General features: G+C 42.6%; 1 protein-coding gene across 3 annotated transcripts in view; it reads left to right on the top strand.

The window, feature by feature from the left end:
- MYH13 (myosin heavy chain 13) overlaps positions 1-21,325 on the top strand; it is a 67,095-nt gene that overhangs the window by 4,903 nt on the left and 40,867 nt on the right. Inside the window, exons 1-8 of one of the 3 annotated variants that reach the window (XM_070059952.1) lie at positions 5,454-5,609; positions 7,341-7,392; positions 13,198-13,413; positions 15,624-15,767; positions 15,852-16,008; positions 18,966-18,993; positions 19,082-19,193; positions 20,255-20,347. In XM_070059952.1, coding sequence (XP_069916053.1) covers positions 13,210-13,413; positions 15,624-15,767; positions 15,852-16,008; positions 18,966-18,993; positions 19,082-19,193; positions 20,255-20,347 — 738 coding nt within the window. In that variant the 5' untranslated portion in view covers positions 5,454-5,609; positions 7,341-7,392; positions 13,198-13,209. 3 annotated transcript variants of the gene reach the window in all.

Below are 21,325 nucleotides of genomic sequence, written 5' to 3'. Positions count from 1 at the left end.
AAGGTTTGTGGGAAAAATGGAATTAAAGTGTAACTTCATTTTTGAGGCAAAAACAAGTTTTGAAAACCATGCATAGTTTTTTTATAGTGCATATTTTCCATGAACTTTTTAAAGTACCTGTATACATGAATATAAATAGTTTGTAGCCAAACTTGCTTCTAAGGATGGGAGTGCTCTTTGATTTGAGGACTTTCCTGTGGCTGAGTATCTGGATGAGTAGGTGTGTAAGTCTATGGCGGAGCTAGATGGTCCCAGGCAATAGAACAACCCCTAAGGACCACTGTGGGTGGGAGAGACAGCCAAGTGGAGGAAAGGAAATGGCAGCCATCATGAGTTTGAAGAAAAATGGGCTTTGTAGAACAGACAGGTCTGACAGAAATGGAATAAATTACACTGAGGTGTGCAGTGTAACCCTCTTCTATTCTCCCCTACAAAATCTTCAGTCAGGTTGGCACTGCCTGTTTATAATTTGGGTGGTGGTGACTTATTTGCCAAGGCCTGGGTCAGAGCTGGATGAAACACATAGTCTGTCATGGACTGATAACAGATGGCATGCCAGAGCAGCACGTCCAGGACCTCCAAGAGTTGCTTGTGTTTGGGGGTATCGTCTTTACATCACCCTATCCATAGTTCCTACCTCAGGCTATTAGCCCACATGTGCCAAATCTGAGAGCTCTGACACAGCATGTCATTTGGTCCCCACTCCAACTCTGTGAGATGGGCAGAAACAGAGCAATTTTTCTGACTTTGCAACTGAGAGGAGAAGACTCCAGAGTTGCTGAAAGAGGTGAGGCGGTTTATACCACAATTAATAAGTGGCAGGATTAAGTGTTGTATTTATCTATTTTCTGTGACTACAACAACATGTCTGAGGCTGGGTACTTTATAAAGAATAGGTTTACTTGGCTCAAGTTCAAATAGCATGGTGCCAGCATCTGGTGAGGGTCCCTTGGCTGCATCAAAACACAGAGTGATCAACTAATCCATTCCTGCAAGATCTAACCCACTCCTCAAGACAACATTAATTCTTTCAGTCTTCTCCCAGTCACTCAGTTACCTCTCACTAGGCCCTGCCTCTTAAAAATCTCACCACTTTTCAATACCATTACACTGGGGAACAAGTTTCTGGAACACAAATTTTTGGGAGACAAACCAAATCCATAGTAGATGTGAGCTATCTTGGGTATTTTAATTCTAACAAGATCTAGACTCATTCTCACTTGGATATTTACTTACCTATAGAATGACATTTACTTATTTATTAATTCATTTATGGTCTTTTTCTGTTTTCATTTCCTCTTCCCATATCCTCAACATGCAGCCTTCCTATAAGAGCTCAGTCCCCAAAGGGCTTCGATTATCGCCTGCGCACAGATGATAACTCCAATACACAGGCCCAGGCTTTAGTCTTGACTTCTCACTTAAATTTTAATCTCTATCTCTACCTACCAGCCCGCTGGACATTGCAATCATTGCCTCAAATTCAACATATCTCAAATATAAATCTTTCCCCCGTTCAGGAGTGGGCACTTGACACAGTGGTTCAGATGCCATTTGGGACACCCACATCTCATATCAGAATGCCTGGTTCAAGTCCCACCTCTGTTCCTGATTCCAGCTTCCTGCTAATGCAGACTCTGGGAGGCAGCAGGTGATGGCTCAAGTGCTTGGGCTGCTGCCATGCACATAGGAGATTCAGGTGGACTCTCAGCTCCTGGCTTTGACCCAGCCCAGCCCCAAGCCATTGAAGGCATTTGGGGAATAAATCAGCAAATGGATTATTTTCTCTATGTCTCTCCCTCTCCCTCTCCAATAAATATAAATAAATAAAAATTTTAAATAAGTCTTTCTTCTCCTCTGTGTCTCTTCTGGGCTTGTACATGGCTGTAAATTCCTGAACTGAAGTGAGGGCTAGACGAAAGACAGGATTTCTGCTCCCCCTTCAAACCCAGCAGAGCTCAGTCATCAAGGTTCTGTCGATCCTGCCTTCAGGATATCCCTTGAGTTTTCTCTTTCTTTTTAAATCTCATTTTTTCCTGCTTAATCAAGGCTCTCTTCATTTAACACTATGATTACTTTTCAGTGTAAATGAATAGTAATATACAGTGAGTGGATTTTAGTACATCAATAGAATGTAGGATAGGGCCTCAAAAATAAGCCCAGAGCTTACAAGAGTCTTAAATTAGCCCGAAAACACACTCCCTTCATTCCTGGTGTTTTCAGGACAGGAGTTTGATGCAGCGATTGAGTCGCTGCTTGGGATGCTAGCATCCTGTGTTGGAGTGCCTGGATTCAAGTCCTGGTTTCTCTGCTTCTGATCCAACTTCCTGCTGATGGACACCTGGAAGGCAGAAGATCATGACTCAAGTATTTGGATCCCTGCTACATATATGGGAGACCTGGATGGGGTTCTCAGCTCCTGGTTTCAGCCTGGCCCAGCCCTGATTGTTGCAGGTATGTCTGCAATGAACCCACAGATAGAAGTGTCTCTGCGTGTCTGTCTTTCTGTCTTGCTATCAAATAAAATAAAATAAATATTAATAATAATACTTTTTTCTTGATGAGCCTATAAAGGGCAGTGTGGCAGTAAAAACTACCAGTCCATACAGCATACATCTCCTTCAGTGTGCAGGACCCAAGCACTGTGAAAGCCACCTTCTGGTACATTGACGATCTTTAACACAGATCTGAAATTATGGGGGCATCCAGGAGTAAATTCTAACTGTGTAACTGTCCAACTGCCTCCACAAGGCATCAAAGCCTTGTAGTCCTCCCAGTAAGTTTTATACTAAGAGTTTTTAAACATCTACTAAACAGTATTAGGTCCTCAGAGTCTTCCCTCACTATTATATCCTATCTAGATTCATCTTCAGAAAGAAAGTGTGTGGGTGGGGCATGTAATCTGCTCACAAATCTCAAAAGGTTCCTCTATGATCTTAGAATCATGGACAATGGAAATCTATCACAAACAAGTCCTACTGACTCCTCAGCCTTGACCTCCACATGTTAATCCATGTCCTACCCTATGCTTCAGCCAGGCTCACCAAGTTGACCTTCCCGAAATACATCCTGGGAAGTCTTGTTTCTAAGCTGTGATCCCTCAGGTCCCTAAGCCCAGAACCTTCTCTTTGTTCCCCTCATTTAAGAGGAGACAGTTGAGGATAAAAGAAAAAAAAGTATGGCTTTAGAGACAGAAATGCTGGAAGTTAGTCCTGGCTCCGTGGCCCACTACCTGTGAGACCTTTTGGCTAATCAACTTCATCAACTTAGACCTCAGTTTTTTTCCATTTGTACAGTGGGAAAATAGCATATATAATATAAATCACTCCTCGTGTTTGTAGAAATTAAACATCACAAAATATACAAAAATGCTATGTGAACAGATCTACAAAAAGATCATTATTAACTACACAGTCATCACTCCCAGCAGATCCCTTTCCTCTTACAAAGCAATGTAATCGTACTCAACAATGATTCTGGTAATCCTTTAGGTGCAGCACATTTTAGAGTTGTCAGATACCTTGCACACACAACCAATTCACCTGCATCCCACTCATTTCAACTCTTGGCTTAGTCTCTTTTTTGTCTGTATACTCCCTTCCCATGTCCACTGTCAACTGCTTTAGATAGGGGGCCCTATCTCCTAGCCCTGTTGCCCTGTAACCATGAAAGCACGTGAAATTTATGTGCTTCCAAAAATGAGAAGTTTTAGGCATGGGCTTTAGATTCAGAGAGGGTTGGCATCCAACTTCTGCCCCTTGCTACTCAGGTAGTCTTAGGAAATTTGCTTAAACTCTCTGGGACTCAATTTCCTTGACTGTGAAATGGCAAAGATATTAGTACCTGCCTCATACATCTATTAGAAAGCTTCAGTGAATCAGCATGGATAAATCCTGGCCTGTGGTGAGTTCTTAATGAGTCTTAACTATTACTGTTAAGTGAAACTGACTGCCTGATCCCATCCTTTTCTGCCTTCTCACTTCAGACCTCTTTCCACACAGATTCCACCCCCATGAATCTTCTTCATTCACTTATTCACCACAACAAACATTACCTGAGCATCTGCTACCTACAAAAGGCTGTCCCTTGGGTGAGAGCAGCTGTTTTTGGGTCTGACAGTACTGTGTTGCTGTCATCTAGGCAAAAATCTCTATATAGATTGCATCCCTCAGCTGCCCTCTCCTGTTTCCTAGAGCAGGGAACAAGAGGGTTTTCCAATATCAGATCACCTGGGAGATTCCAGGTTATTCATATTTCCGTAAGGGCTTCTCAGACCCCTTTAAGATGCTGATATTTATGATGAATCGATGAATCTCTAACAGGAGGGAATAGAGTTTGTCACGCTTCCTAACATCATTTCACTATGGAACCATTGATTTCAGTTTCCCTCAGGATCGGCATTCTATCAAATCTACTTTGGAAAATGCTGTGTGGAAGTCCTATTCCTATATACTCCTATCCTGTCCACAAATTAATTGTGACTAATGTAACCTGTCTTTTGAATGCAGCCTGCCTGAGACTTGACTCATCAGAGGACTGAATATAGAATCTGTGATTCAGTTAACATTGATCACAACCACTTTAAACACATCAGGTGGTATTGCTGAAATGGCTCTACATTCTACATGTACAGATGTTCCTTCATGTTCAGGCATCATTTATGTCTTCTCCAGAAAATCCCCTAAGCAACCATAAAAGTTGTCACAAACACCATGTGTTTTCATCGAAAACCTCCAGAGTCTCACTCAGAACTTATTTACTCTAATTCTAGCCTGATCTTAACTTTGTGATCTCTTTCTCAGTACATAACATGAAATCAGGATAGTAAAGACAAATTCACTAAACATAGAGAAAAAATTATACTGAAAATTTGGCCATGAAGGTGAAGATATAAAAACTAAAAATTAGACACAAAAACTCATAGCTATCTAGAAATTAGTGCAAAATAAAACACACTAAGATCCTAGTATCTATGAGAACTTCATTATGTCATCTCTCAGAACCCCTGAGTGATCAAGAAAAAGTGAAACCCTATTCAAGATAGTGTATTAAATAAATTAAGGAAATATGTAATACATTTTAGAAAACTTTCCTCCTACAATGGGTTTTTAACATGATAAATAAATAAAGATAGACAAATAGATGAATATATATATATAATATGGACTAGATGTGTCAACCAATCTTAATTTTCCAGAAATTCCTGACAACATCCTATATCAATGCTAGGCAAATGAGATGTAGTGACTGTCCTTGCTATTGATCGCCCATTGCTTGACAAATCATCTTGTGATTCTGTCCTTCATTGACCTTCTTAGCACACTCTGCTCCAGTTCCACTCAGCCCCTAGGACTCTCTAAGTCTCAAAGATCTGTGTCCAACGTCAAAATCCCCACGCAGCTGACTTGGCATTATGCAGCCTCCGCTGGTCATTTATCCAAGTAACTTAACAAGAGTGAGAGATCAGGGCTACGACGCATTTACATCTAGCAAGTAAATGGTGATCCCCCAAATATAGCCAAGCTAGAGTGCTGGGCTAGCAGATTTGGGAGTATAAAGAGAGCTGGGGGACCACACTCCTGAAATTGCTCCTACCGCAGCATCTCAAGGTAAGTGGTCACGAGTACCCACTTTTTTTGATGCATGTAGCTATGCTTACACCTGATCAGGTCACCAGTGAAGAAGAGAATGCCACTTGGTAGCCCTTACTGAGAACCTACTAAGTATAAGGTCTGTGTGTAAGGGCAGTGTTGAAGACAAGATGGCAAGGCCAGATACCTACCTTTCGAGAAGGTTTTCTAGAAGATGAGAAGACTATAAGCAATTACAAGACCAAAAATTCACCAGCAGAACAAAACCGTATGTGATTCTTAATTCCTCCTCTGATGGTTTAGGTCAATGTTATGCCATTTGGATAGCAAATTAACATGACAACTTGTTCTGTCTCTTCTGTGATTGACTTGCTCTATTATTCAGAATTTTTATGGTTATGTAATTTTTGTTTTCCATGTCAAGATTTCTGAAAGGGAAGAAATTATCCCAAGCATTTCACCCATCTTAGAATATATCGTCCTATTGTTGCTATTACCTGGTTTGCAGGCTGGTCTTTCATGATGTGTCTAATGGCCTTTGCACTGACTCACATCCTGACAATGTACATCTTTCAGAGTGCCTCCAGTTTTTGGAGACCTATAATGCTTTGATGTCAAGTCACCATCTCTCCTCGAAAACTTTCTGTTATAGACTCACAGGGCTGAACGGAATCTTGGAGGTTTTCTGGTCCATCTGTCTCATTTTACAGAAGAAAACAAAAACCCAAAAAAATCACAACCACTACTTAAGAAAAAACTGTTGTTAGAAATCTGTATCTCTGCCTCTAGCTCCTGTTTTTTGGAACCAAGTAAGGATTCAGAATATAATATGTAATCATTTAATTCTTTTCTGAGAAATCTGTGTGAATTTTAGAAATATAACTGGAGAGAGTAGAGACTCACAAGAGAAGGAGAGAAAAGCAGACAACCAGAATAGCAAACCAAATGTTGCAACATCTGTTCCTGCCTGAGGGTGATTTAATGGTGTGTTCCCCTGGTTCCATAAAAGTCATGTTTGGTAAATGGGAAATTTGTTCGTTTGAATTAAATTGAAATTGACAGTTTTTCATACTCTTATAGTTCCTTGAGATAACCACATGTCTATTTTATAAACTCCTTGGTCCTACCCAAGTCTTCAGTTGCCCTACCTTGAACTTCTCTGGGGCAGTGAAGGGCATTTAAGAGCATACTCTTCTCAGATCTTTTAATGAACTCTTTGCCCACAATTCACAACTTTTCTCCTATTGTCGAAACAGTTTGACAACTGCCTCTGAACATTCAAGTTAAAATCTAGGTCATTCTCCTCCCTCCTTTCTTTTGTTCTTGACCACTCAGAGCCTTCCAACCAGAGACATCTTTACATTCATAATACTTTGCTTAGGTTCTTATAAAATTTGTACTATTCTTCCTTGTTCATAAATTTGAGCATGTCTCTTAACTCTTACTAAATTTTGCATACCTCTCGGACAGATTCCTTCAAGAAATGATTTGGTACCTTGTACAGATAAGATTCTCAAAAAAGATTTAATGAAGTATTGCAATTAACCATTTTCTAAAGAGTGGCTTAACTGAAAGGAAAAATTACAATCGTGCATTTATTTTCTTTCTGCGTCATCCACTGTGCATCCATTTAAATGTAGATAAACTAGAACAAAGAGAGTTTCTCTATTTATTTAAACTTTTTGTGGTTCATTGAGTTTTTCTACTTGCTTGTTTTTTTTTTTTTTTTATTTCTTTAATAATCCCAAGGAAGAAGCTTTTTTTCTGAAGGACACTCACCATCACTTGGGAAACCAACAAGGTAAGAGAAACTTTTAGCTTGATCATGGATACTTGAAATCAGAAAATAATATTTTATATGTTCTCATTCTTGACACACTCATAAGAAACAGAAATCGATTAATTTGAAATAAGTTACTTAAATATTCTTACAGGCAAATTATAAAATATGCAAGCTCAACAAAAGTAGAATGTCTTCCCAAATTTTCTCATTACCCTAAATGTATAAAATACAGTGTAGGCCGGCACCGCAGCTCACTAGGCTAATCCTCCTCCTGCGGTGCCGGCACTCCAGGTTCTAGTCCTGGTTGGGGCGCTGATTCTATCCTGGTTGCTCCTCTTCCAGTCCAGTTCTCTTCTGTGGCCCAGGAAGGCAGTGGAGGATGGCCCAAGTGCTTGGGCCCTGCACCCACATGGGAGACCAGGAGCGCCTGGCTCCTGGCTTTGGATCGGCGCAGCGTGCCGGCTATGGCGGCCATTTGGGGGGTGAGCCAATGGAGGGAAGACCTTTCACTCTGTCTCTCTCTCTCTCACTGTCTAATTCTGTCATCAAAAATAAATAAATAAATAAATAAAATACAGTGTAGACTTTTGACATACTGGCTCCAGGTTAATACACTTGGGTGCCTCAGAACATGATGTTCATAGGGTCACATCTTCACACACAGGCCAACTTTGCTATTCACTGAGCAGAGTCTGCATGCTGAGTTGACATAGCTGTACCTTTATGCACAAGTTATGCTGAAATAGAAAGGTGGGGTTGGTTCAACCTATGCCCAATGTGGTAATAAAAACACTTTATCCCCCAAATTTGTTTCATTAAAGTTAATTCTAGATTAATTATGACCAAAGAAACCAAAATGTAATAGAGTCCCAACCATAGTGTTGCTGACAGGACACAATGGCTGAGAAATTCCCAGCAGAGAGAGAAACATGAAGAGTGGCACTAGGGTGCTGGCAGCAAAGAATGAGAGGGGCATCAGAAGGTGGTAATGGAGATTAGATGGAAGAGGGTGGACATTGTAATCAGAAGGAGGCGGCTGAAGGGACATAGCCATGCAACATTGGAAGCAGATCATCCTCTTCCATCAGAGACAAGACTGATCATGGGAGTTTCTGAGGGTAGAGATCAAGGGGCACCATGGGTCACCCCTAGGTCATATCTAGCAAGGTGAAGTTCATGAGCTAAGAATGTACAGTTTTACCCTGAAACCCAACATGCAGTTGCATAAATATAGGGAGAAGAGTTGACTTAGCAACCGCATGCACAGAGAGGATTGAGGAGCTTTGCTCAATAGTGATGGTGAGTCAGAAGCATGACATGGCTGCCAACGGGCAGTCGCCACCTCGCCATTATACCTAGGTCAAGGGAGGTGAGAGTACTCTCTGATGGAGGGTGACATGTGACTTGGATATCACGTTGGAAGAGATTAACAGGAGTAGGTTCAGAGTGGAGTGACTGGAACAGTCAAGGGGTTATGGGAGCACACCATGGAAGAAGCACATGAAGATGGAGCTGGGACTGTTTCTTTGTAGAAAAGACAAGGCTCAGGAGAAGCCAGAACAGCCATTGAATGGGTGGAGTTTTCTGATCGGACAGCATGGACGTGTTCTGTTGTTGGCAGGAGCTGACATGAGAATTTATCATCCTGAAGCTACACAGAGCCAAGTTCTAGCTTAAGGCAAGAAGCATCTTTGGCCTGTCAAACCTGCCCCAAATGGAAAAAGCTGTGGCTGAAGGTGTTCAACAAGGCTGGAAACACCTTTGCAGGAATATTGCCAGGATAACTCAAGCATCATATAGGTGACCCAATTAGGAGATACTGGGTCTGAATCATCATTAGAGTAGGTGAAACCAGAAAAATCTGATGAAAACTGATGGTGACTTGAGACACAGATGAAAAAACCTTGTTTTTTCTAGGAAAACTAAAAATATGGCTCAACTATCAGTTATTGTAGAATTTCCCCTGCTTTAAGCTTTAACATTTGCAATAATAAATTTTGCAATATCCATTTAATACCATGTATTAGGGTTTTCCACAGCAATAGGACCAATACTCATATATACATATGTATAAATAAATAAATATATATATATATACACACATATAGAGACACACACATGTATGTGGGGGTGAGGGGGCAGATTTATTAGACTCACACAATCACAAGGACTGGAAATCTCCATAGTGGCTGTCTGCAAATTGGTCTCATGACTCAGTGCAAGAAACCAGAAATCTCCAATCTAGGGAGGCAGATGATACAGGCCCCAATCTAAGGTTGAAGTCTCAGCAGTCCCCTGAGGACTGCTGGTGCAAGTCCCAGAGTCTAAATGCCAAAAGAATTTGGAGTCTGTTGTCCATGGGCAGCAGCTGCAGAAAATACACTCTCTCAGAAGGAATATCCAGAGAGAGAGAGAGAGAATGTGTCTTCCCCTTCTTCTTTTCTGTTCCATCCAGGTCCCCAACCAATTGGATGGTGCCTACTCACATTTGGGTCAGGTCTTCCCTACTCAGTTTGCTTACCACAAATCAGTCTTGTCTGGAGGCACCCTCATAGATACACCCAGAAGTAATTTACCAATTCTCTAGGCATCTCCCAATCCAGTCAAGTTGATAAACTCAAAATGAATGATCATACACTACTATTAATTCACTTAATAATATCTTCATATTGATTCATCTTTTTCTTAGATTTGTTTTTAAAACTTGCCCTGTATTCTTACTATGAAAATGTGGACCAGCTACATAAGCATCAGCTGAGAAATTTTAAAATACTCGAAATCCCTAACCCTACTCCAGACCTACTAAAGATTCCCAAAACACCAATGCATGCTCTCCATATGTGGAAAGAAGGTCTCCCAAAGTGTAAGACAACAACCAATGTATTATTATGTGAGAGAATTGGAAGTATATGTTGAAAATCATTTCAGATTCCACATTGCAACTGGCCTTTCAGAAACTACCACATGTTAAGTCTGAGTAGAGTATCTAAGAAGAATATCCAGAAATGTTTGAAAAGGCGGTTAAACTACTTTTTCTTTCCTCCAAATTACATAACTCGGTAAAGCCATATATCCTATATTTACTTTAACCAAAAGAAATACAGACTGAATACAGGAGCAGGCAACTAGAGAGAATTCAACTGTCTTCTGGTGAGCAGACATTAAAGAGAGTTGCAGAAATGAAAAACAGTACTACTCTTCTCATTCATCTTTGTTTTGGAGAATATAATGTTCATAAAATATTTATGTTGGCATACAATGAATTCGGTAGTAATTTTAAAAGATTATGATTTCTAATTTTTTCAGTGTTCATTTCTAATATGATAAATATCAATAGAAAGGACTTATATAAGTTTAGTTATATAAACTAAAGCTCATTAGGTCATCAGTAGTTTAATTTTAAGAGTGTGAAGGAGTCCTGAGGCTGCCAAGTTTGAGAACCACTGCTGTAGTGAAACATGCTTAAGCCATGACATTAGGGTCTACCTTCAGAAAAATGAAAGGGAGGAGTAATGAGGATGATCGCTACTGGATAGACCAAGCACATCAAGATCTCTGAGCTACAAAATGACTCTCAGACAGGAAGGGCCAGAGATAGTGCTTAATTTAATGTGAAAAATGCAATGTACTCTGCTCCCCAAGGGATTAAGGGTGGTGAATCTTATAAAGTTGGGTAGAGCAGTGCATAATCAGCTCACATGGGGGATCTCTGATTGGTCCACAGTGCTCTTGGCTTAGGTTGGTCAGAAACAGGAGGGTGGTATGTTTCCTTAAGGTTCCTGTGATGACAAAGTGGGTTCCAATTAGTCTGGGGTCTATGGGTAGATGGTTATTGCTTTGTTTGATCAGGGCATAGGGTCCCTGTAAAGCATCTCAAAGGAGATTTTGATGTAGAATGTTAGCTGTAGAGATGACAATTGAATTCCAAGTCTGGTTACCTGGATGTTGTGGGGTCAGCATCATGCTTGTACCACTCCCTTAATTTAATTTAGAGAGTTCATTGATAGTAAGGAATTGGCTTCCAATCATCAAAGCAAACACAGAGCAGTAAGGTAAGGAAGAGGGAACAGGGCCTGATAAAGTCTACTTAAAGGCCTTAAGGATAGCTGCTTCATTGCAGTAGCAGAAAATTTAAACCAGTGTGTTGACAGCAGGCAAGGAGTCCTCTCTGGGGGTGTTATATTGAATTCCAGTCTCTTGCTGTGAAAACTTGACCACAAGCCCCCAGATGGCTCAACACAGCCAATGGACAAAATAAAACTGAATTGCAATGTATCTAAATAACGCCCAGAAGGAACATAGAACTTAATGGAATCACAGGAAGGGGGATAGATAGAAGCAATGGCCAGTTCCCAGTGAAGAGCAATGGGGGAGAGAGAACCATAACTTGTTCAACTTTCCCATTTCAAAAAGAGAGCATGAAGGACCTTATTCAAAAAATATCAAGTATTTCTTAACAGAGCTATGAGGAGGTGTGTGTGTATTTATGTATGTGTGAGTGTGTACAGCTTTAGCTCCAGTTTATGTCTGTTATAGCAGAATGGGAAGAAGAGGAGAGAGAGAGAGAAAAGGAAGAGGGATGAGATGTGGGGAAATGAGTAGAAGAGTTGAGGGAAAAGAAATGCAGAGAGGAAGTGGTAGAAACAAATATAGAGTGGGGGGAAGGAGTCTCAGACCACACAACCTACAGAAGCCTTGGATAGGAGTGAATCTGGCTTATTTACCCTAGGCGGGGAGGAATGGGGGTTCAGGAAGTTAAATGAATTGGCTGTGGTCAGTGTTGGGACTTTAAGACAAATGTTTTGCCTTCTGAGAAGGGGAAATACGTAAACAGAAGTGTCAACCAAGGGGGATAATTTGGGGGAGAGTGGAAAGACGATAAGACACAGAGAGACTTAGGTACACCACACACACAAATCATGTAGCATAAGCTAAGGCAGATATCAGTCTAATTAAACGTTGTCACACCCTGACAGTGGTACACACAACTAAAGTTTGAAGAGCACTGCACTGAACCCAGTATTTCTCACTCTGATATGCATAGACCCTCCTGGAACTATTAAGTCACAGGCTCTGACTCAATCATCTAGAGTGGGTCTGAGGTTCCGTCTTTTCTAATGAACTCCTGGGTGGTGCTGATGTGACAATTCAAAGCCCACACTCAGAGGAAGAAAGCATGATGCCAGCGGTTCTGAGAGTGTGGTCCCTTGAACAGCAGTATTGCATTGGCCAGGAACTTGCTATAAATGCTATTTTTGAGGCTCTACCTCAGATCTACCAAATCAGAAACTCTGGGGATGGAGCCCAGTAGTCTGCTTTAGCAGGCCCTGCAGGGGATCTGGGCATGTTACAGCTTGGGACCATTGCACTGGGCCATTGTGCCTCTTCTCACCTGTTGCCTGAGCAAATGTGACAAATCCTTACACTCATGTCACATACTTTTTGTTGAGCTACGTGGAATTTCTATCAGGGATGATCAGCCTTCCAATAATCATTTTGAAGACACTCAAGACTCAGGGATGACACTGAGTACATTTTGGGTAGGACTTCTGAAAGCTTCTTTATCGTGCTCACCTTGTCTGCCTTCTAATTGGTTCAGACATGCACACATGAAGGCTAAAGTAAGAGATATTCCAAAAACTGGCACTCAGAGAAGAAGATGACCACTCTAAGCTTCTAGATCTAGTCTTAGATCCCATGGGTCCCAGATTCATCCCAGGAGCCTTCATATATGACCCCCTGTTGAATGGAAAGAACAGGCAGGGCCTTGCAGATTCACAATCACCAGACGCAACACTCAGCACTGCCCCCTGGTCTTTGCAGCCACCTGCAGTCATGAGCTCCGACGCAGAGATGGCCATTTTTGGAGAAGCAGCTCCCTACCTCAGGAAACCAGAGAAGGAGAGAATCGAAGCTCAAAATCGCCCATTTGATTCTAAGAAAGCCTGCTTTGCAGTGGATGACAAAGAAATGTATGTGAAAGGCATGATCCAGAGCAGGGAAAACGACAAGGTCACCGTCAAGACCCTTGATGACCGGGTAAGTGTTAGTCCCAGGGTATCTTTGACCACACAGGTGCACTCTTTTTTTCTGTGGAAGGGTAATAGGCATCATGTGCCTGTCTATGAGGATCAAGCACAGAACACAACTTACACCGATAAGTCCGTAATGAAGCAACAGGACAAGTCTATTGAACACACCTTTGTTTTTGCCTCTTTTCTTCAAGAACTTGGCTTTGAGGGTGTTGTGGCATTTTCTTTGGAGGAAAGTAGAAGGGGAGAGTGGCAGAGGTTAGAGTATTGAAGAGAGAGACAGACGCTGACTGCTGCTGGATAGGCCAAGCAAATCAAGATCTCTTAGCTACAAAATGATTCTCAGAGAGGAAGGGCCAGAGATAGTGCCTAATTTAATGTGAAAAACATAATGTACTCTGCAAAACTTAACACTAGGTCTAGGTCAGTGTTACTGTACAAATAGGGAGTGCCTGCAAAAAGTTCATGGAATGTATGCATTAGCTGCTATGTCCACTTTTCCACAATCTTTGTATAAGCACCTGTTTTCCCAGAGTTGACCATCTGGTATGCCAGAATTGAGATGGATATAACAGGCATGGATATCAGTTCACAAACTCAGCAAACAAATCTTGCCCTTAATTTTTACAAGAATTATTGAACTTTAACCCCTAATTCCAGTCCCTTTTCACCAGGATGAAAAACATTTTTTTTCTTTAGCCACTCTTAGGGGTCCCTCCACCTCAGGTTTGTACCATATTTCCAGAACCTTACATAGGACCATGTTGGGGTCTCACTGCCTCTCTGGAGAATCTATTCAGAAACAAGTCCCAGACCCTAAAGGTTCAGGATACGTGAACTTTTCTTGCTCTTCTTTGGATACCTTGGGTATTTCTAATACAGCATGGTAGGACAGAAGGGTCTCTCTTCCTCAGGAAATTTGGTGTAGTCCACCAAATCCTCCTCCTTGTAAAACCCACAAAGCTCTTCTAAGGCTCAGATTTTTGGAAAATAAACCCAGGAAGATTTGTAAGTCTCTTCCTCTTTACTGTCCAATTTTCTGTGGCATGCAGAAACTACTGTACGCTTGAACAGAGGAGAGAAAAAAAGAGAGGAGAAAAATTAAGTCATAGTCTCAAAATATTATTTAGCCATGAAATCCATGATGAAATGCAAATAATCTTTTAGAGATTGTTATGGGAGCCTTGAAGAAAGAAGTGAGAAAGAAACAGGTCATAGAAGAGGTACTGCTTGAATTGAGTTCTAAAGGTTTCTAGAATTGTTTCAATGAAGACATTCCAGACAAAGGAACCCACATGAGCAGGTGTATTGAGGTGAAATGAACAGAATGCTTTGGAGCAATGCTTTCCAACCCTCCAGACTTTGTCTCGTTGCATCACTCAAGGCAACTGGGGTAAACCGAGGTGACCTGTCCTGCCCTTGACTGCTCTGAGAACTGAAGAGCTCTGTAGCTCTGCACACCTGTACTTTCCCGGAGCACATGATGGCAGGTTGATGTGGGGATAGGGGTAGAGAAGGCAGGGCACCAGACCAGAATTGGTTATATTGGAGGATCTTCAAAAAGATCAGGGGGTGGGCATTATGGAGTAGTGGGTTAAGCCTCCACTTGGACACCCATGTCCCATGTCAGGGTGACTGGTTTGAGTCCTGCCTACTCCATATTGCCAATGCCGCTTCCAGATGGTATGCTTGGGAGGCAACAGATGATGATCCAAGTGCTTGGGCCCCTGCCAGCCATGTGAGAAGCCCAGATGGAGTAACCGACTCCTGGCATCAGATTGGCCCAGCCCTGGCTGTTGCAGGGACTAAACCAGCAGATGGAAGATCTTTCTCTTTCTCTGTCTCTCTCCCTATGTCTCTGTTTCTATATCTGTCTCTCTCTTTCTCTGCCTTTCAAATAAATAAATCTTTTCTTAAAAAACGATCATAGAAAATGCATATTATGAAAACACTATACATGGATTTTGGTTTTTTGCACCAAAACAAACTTAACTTTTAATTAATTTTCCACAAACTTTTTGAAGTCCCCTAAGACAATTTGACCAGAATCAAGGCCAGTTACTCACAGGTCATCTTTGAACATGAAACTGACCCCAAAAGAGATCTAGAATGATGGAATAGTTGCACCCGAATATTCCATAACTTCCAGCACTCCTGGAGAGTCGAGTGGGGACCATTGTTTCCCACCTTCACTGCCTGCTCTTTCTCTCAACCCAGACACTCACTCTGAACAGTGACCAGGTGTTCCCCATGAACCCTCCAAAATTTGACAAGATCGAGGACATGGCCATGATGACTCACCTACACGAGCCTGCTGTGCTGTACAACCTCAAAGAGCGTTATGCAGCCTGGATGATCTACGTGAGTGCCCATAAACATCTTTTATCCTATTTATTTCTCTGAATAAAAACAAGATGCATGCATTAAATTTTCTGGTTCTCCTAGACCTACTCAGGCCTGTTCTGTGTCACCGTCAACCCCTACAAGTGGCTGCCGGTGTACAACCCCGAGGTGGTGACGGCCTACCGAGGCAAAAAACGCCAGGAGGCCCCGCCCCACATCTTCTCCATCTCCGACAATGCCTACCAATTCATGCTGACTGGTGAGTGATTTCTGCGATTTGAAGTAGTTCTTAGTTAACTACTCAATATCTTTATAGGCCTTGGTCACCTAAACAATCAAAATGATCTTAGGAGATTCAAATGACTGGGGATGAAAAGCCAGGGTACAACATCTTCCATTACCAGTCACAGTGCACGGCAGGGACAGTGGTCCTGGCTGAGGCTACACTAAGCTTATGCTCATTTGGGGGAACTGGACCACAGGGAAATGCCCTGCTCCTAACGCCAAAGAAGCCCCCACGTGGGCATCCTTGTAAGAGAAACTCCATGAGGGGCTGGTGCTGTGGCGTAGTGGGTAAGGCTGCCGCCTGAGGCACTGGATTCCATATGGGCACCGGTTCAAGTCCCGGCTGCTCCACTTCCGATCCAGCTCTCTTCTGTGGCCTGGGAGAGTAGTGGAGGATGGCCCAGGTCTCTGGGCCCCTGCATCCATGAGGGACACCCTGAAGAAGCACCTGGCTCCTGGCTTTGGGTCGGTGCAGCTCCTGTCGTTTCGGCCATTAGGGGAGTGAACCATCGATGGAAGACCTCTCTCCCTGCCTCTCCTCTCTGTGTCTAGCTCTGACTTTCAAATAAATAAATAAATCTTAAAAAAAAAAGAGAGAGAGAGAGAGAAACTACATGAGTAGCCACTTAAAAAAGACACAGTGGGTGAAATGGTTCTAGCAATGTCACATCTTCTGCCTTTCCCACAAATCTCAAGTTCCTCTTTCCCCTTCCTACATGTCCAGGATGGCACTGGAAGTAGAGACAATGGTAATACTGTTGTGCCATTCTGCTTAACATTAGGTCTGCCTCTTAGCTTTCAGCTGTATTGACTTGGCATAGACATAAGCAGTAGAAGAGAGCATTTGAGATTCCAGGATGCTTAGAACTCAGCCAAGACAGTGTTGCTCAGAGTTCAGCCATTCCTATCTCAAGTCCACAATCCTCACCAAGTCTGCAGACTTAACCTGTTTATTTAAATTGGTTGAAGTTACAGTTTTAGTGTGGGACAATGAGTATTGCTGTTTGTATTAATTGCTTTGCTGTGCTCCTGTATCAAAGACTGGGTAAACAACAGAAATGTATTGCCTCATAATTCTAGAGCCTAGAAGTTTGAGATCAGGGTGTGGACAGGGCTGGTTCCTTCTGAGGGCTGTGAGGGAAAATCTGCTCTGGACCTCCTTCTGGGCTTCTGGTGTGTGCTGGCCATCTTGGGCCTTCCTCAGCTTGTAGAAGCCTCCCCCTGATCTCTGCCTTCATTGCCACATGACATTCCTCCTGCATGCAAGCCTGTGCCCCAATTTTCCATGTTTTTATTTATTTCATTTGAAATACAGAGAGGGACGGGGGAGAGAGAGAGAGAGAGAGAGAGAGAGAGAGAAGCAGGCAGGTCTCCCATCCACTGGTTCACTTTCCAAATGCTTACAATGACCAGGGCTAGGCTAGGCCAAAGCCAAGAACCTTGAGAGATCAATGCAGGTCTCCTATATGGGTGGCAGGGACTTAACTACTTGAGCCATTATCTGCTCTCTCCCAGGGTGCACTTTAGCAGGAAGTTAGAATTGGAAGCAGAGTTGGGACTCGAACTCAGACGCTGTGATATGGCTTGTGGGTGCCCCAATCTGCACCAAATGCCTGTCCTAAACTTTTTTCTTAGGGTACCAATCATATTGGATTAGAGGTTCATCCTACTCCACTGCGACCTCAGCTCAACTGTATCAACATCTGCATCTCATTTACATGTTAATTCTAAATAAGGTCACATTTGAGGGGGGTTAGGGCTTCAATATACGAATGGTAAGAGGACACAACTCAATCTGAACAATATTATAAATGGAAAGCCAGTGTTACTTTCCACAAGTAGACAGTAAATGAAGAAGTAAATGAGAAAATAAAAGGAAACTACATTAACAACCTGCTTCCGTGCACTATTGTTTAAAAATTATTTATCTATGTATTTGAAAGGCAAGCAACAGAGAGAGAAGGAAAGATGAGGTGATCTTCCGATGAGTGGCTCATTCCCCAAATGCCCACAACAGTCGGGACTGGGTCAAGCCAGGAACCAGGGACTCCAACGGGTTCTCCAGTGTGGTGACAGGGACCCAAGTCCTTGGGCCTCTTCCACTGCCTCCCCAGGCACATTAGCAGGAAGCTTGATCAAAAGACTATCCAGGACTTGAACTAGCACTCCAGTATGGGATGCTCGAGTTGCAAGTGGTGGCTTAACCTGCTGCACTTTAATGCCTGCCCCCCATAACTTTTAATTAGAAGTTGTGACCTCCTGCAACTGCTTAGGCTAAGTCTTGCTTTCTTTAATAAAGTAGAAGATGAGGGGCTGGTGCTGTGGCATAGTGGGCTAAGTCTCTGCCTGCAGTGCCAGCATCTCATGTGGGCACTGGTTCAAGTCCTGGATGCTCCTCTTTGGATCCAGCTCTCTGCTGCTGGCCTAAGAAAGCAGTGGAAGATGGCCCAAGTGCTTGGGCCCCTGCATTCATGTGGGAGACCCGGTAGAAGCCCCTGGCTCCTGGCTTTGGATCGGCCCAGCTCCGGCTGTTGGCAGGCATTTGGGGAATGTACCAGTAGATGGAAGAACTTTTTATTTGTTTCTCCCTCTCTCTATCTGTAACTCTACTTCTCAAATAAATAAATAAATAAAATCTTTAAAAAAAAAGGAAGAAAAGAAAGTGGTAGTAAGGAGTGAAAGATTTATGAACATGGATAACTTTTACATTGTGGAATTCACTGTTCATCTCCCAGGCTGCTCATGTTATACATTCCACATTTGGGAAATTTCCAGAAATTGCCCCAAAGATTAGCTATTGCCCAAATCACACTGCCAGTGCACAGCAAAGCCACAACTATAGGCCATGTTCTCAAACCATTGTTGCCTTACTTTTATATCCTGTCTGTCTACTGTTGATTTGTTTTGTTTTGCTCCCCTCTGTGTTTCCAGATCGAGACAACCAATCCATCCTCATCACGTGAGTAACCCGTGTTCACACCACAGTGACTCAGAGCCTGTGATGTCCCTTCCATGCTCCTTGATCCCATTTACTTTTAAATCAACAGTGGAGAATCCGGGGCTGGGAAGACAGTGAACACCAAGCGTGTCATCCAGTACTTTGCAACAATTGCAGTTACTGGGGACAAGAAGAAGGAGCAGCAGCCAGGCAAAATGCAGGTGGGCAGCAGTGTGCACACAGGGGCCTGCTGGAATACACACAGTCGAGAAAGCAGGAAGGCATAAAGGACATGCAGGCACACACTCAGCAGGGACGGGGGGAAACCTTCTCTCCTCTCTCTGTGCCCACACAGAACACTTTTGACACCAAATGAATGGGAGCTTTTCCACAACAACTAATTCTGTTCTCTGCAGGCACCAACCAGGTGTTCTACCATTCAATTCCATTCTGATACCATCTACCTAGAGTTAGTGTCAGATCCCTCCCACAGGTGGAGGGTCAAGTCCCACGTGACTGCCTCCACTTCAGAAGCCAGCAGTAACCCTGTGCTTCCTGAACTTCTGACTGACCAGGCTCAGAAGTTCTGATTCAGCAGGTCTAGGGTAAGAACTCCCATTTTGTATTTCTACCCTGTTGCCAGAAACAATTCATACTGCTGCTGGTCAGGGACCACACTTTGAGAAGCCCTGGAGTTGACAGCAGTTTCCAAAGGGCACTGGAGCCGGAAGGCTCAGCAGTTGTAGGGGTGAGGATGAAAATCCTGATTTCTGTAGTGGACTTCTGAGGAATAATCCTCATAAATATATTTTGCCTCTCAAGACACTTTTTTAAGAACTACTGATTCTTCTAAAGACGTCACTTTTATGTTGTTCACATTCAGTTTCTCTTCCTGAACACAGAGATGTCAATATGAGGTGGGTCATGGCTCATGCGATAACAGAAGTTCTAAAAAAATCCATGATTGACAATGAAACATTATCAAAGAAAGAAAATCTGAAGGCCAAGTCAGAGGGGATAAAGTTGTAGCCTGCACTCTGGCTTGACCAGAAGTCACTGCACTGCTGTACTAGGAAGAACCTCTCTCAGACAGGCATGAAGGCTCCTCAGGTGGTGTGGGGTGGGTTTGTGGACACCTCTGCACACCTGCACTGACCACAGGGCAGGCCTGGTCAACATCCCTCCCTGAACCCCATCTAAAGCACCTACACTTTTGAGTCACCAAGGGACTACTTCAGGAACAGTCCCAAGTCTTCTCTTGTCTTTTTCTGATTTTTACTAGGGTACCCTAGAGGATCAGATCATCCAGGCCAATCCCCTCCTGGAGGCCTTTGGAAACGCCAAGACTGTGAGGAATGACAACTCCTCAAGATTTGTAAGACTCAGACAATTTTCCGCTACCCTCCTGCCCTGCAAAAAAAAAAAAAAAAAAAAAAAAAAAAAAAAAAAAAACCTCCACTCAAATACTGCACATGAAACATTACCACATAAACTAAAATATGCTAAGACCTATTTCTAACCCCAAGTGACTCAGATCGATCTATCCCAGTGGGGTACTATGATGTTCTTTGAAGAATGTGCTGACTTATTCCTGGTGGAGGGAGGGCTTAGCTATTTTTCCCTAACTAGTCAACATCACCTTACAGTAGCCTGAAGTCATTGCAGTGGTTCCAATTCCACAGCTGAGGACAATTCTGTGTACTATCATGGGTCTCTCTCTGTAGAAACCTTTTAAAATGGAAAAGTCCATTGAGCAATATTCATTCATTTACCTGCAGAAAGTCTCTTATCAATGAAGTTAGCAGGTTTGACCTTCTCCAAGTCAGGGGGCATTGGGAGTAAGGAAAAATGAGTGAAAGCAGAAGAGCTTTTATATATATATATATATATATATATATATATATATATATCAGCAGTCTAATACTGAAAATATTGAATGATATGTTCCATCCCTCAATCTTTCACTTAAGATTATCTCAACCAAAGAGCTATTGACTTCCATGTTGGTAAGTAAACAAATATCCAGCCCTCTATTTCATAATCTCCCTGGCCAGTGGGGCAAGGACTCAGATGTGAAGCCCTCATTTTTGCCTACAGCTGGAAACACATAGCCTAACTCCAAACATCTCACTGATTGGATCATCCCAACCCACATTTTCTTGCTGCCCCTCCAAAGTAAAATCATTACTCATGAGAAGGTAGGTACATTCATCAAAGACCAATGTTTTGAATGCTGTGCTGTCTATTCTTGGATATGCCCTTTGTGCCCTGTGTGCTGTCCATTTGCTCATCTGTTTTCCACAATTCAAGTCCCCTTCCTTAGGGGCGACCTGGATACATGTTCCATGTCAGA

The sequence above is a fragment of the Oryctolagus cuniculus genome, chromosome 17, assembly GCF_964237555.1.
Source record: "Oryctolagus cuniculus chromosome 17, mOryCun1.1, whole genome shotgun sequence".
In the NCBI taxonomy this organism is placed as follows: Eukaryota; Metazoa; Chordata; class Mammalia; order Lagomorpha; family Leporidae; genus Oryctolagus; species Oryctolagus cuniculus.
Note: the sequence above shows the minus strand (reverse complement) of the source record. Positions and strands in the feature narration are given on the sequence as shown.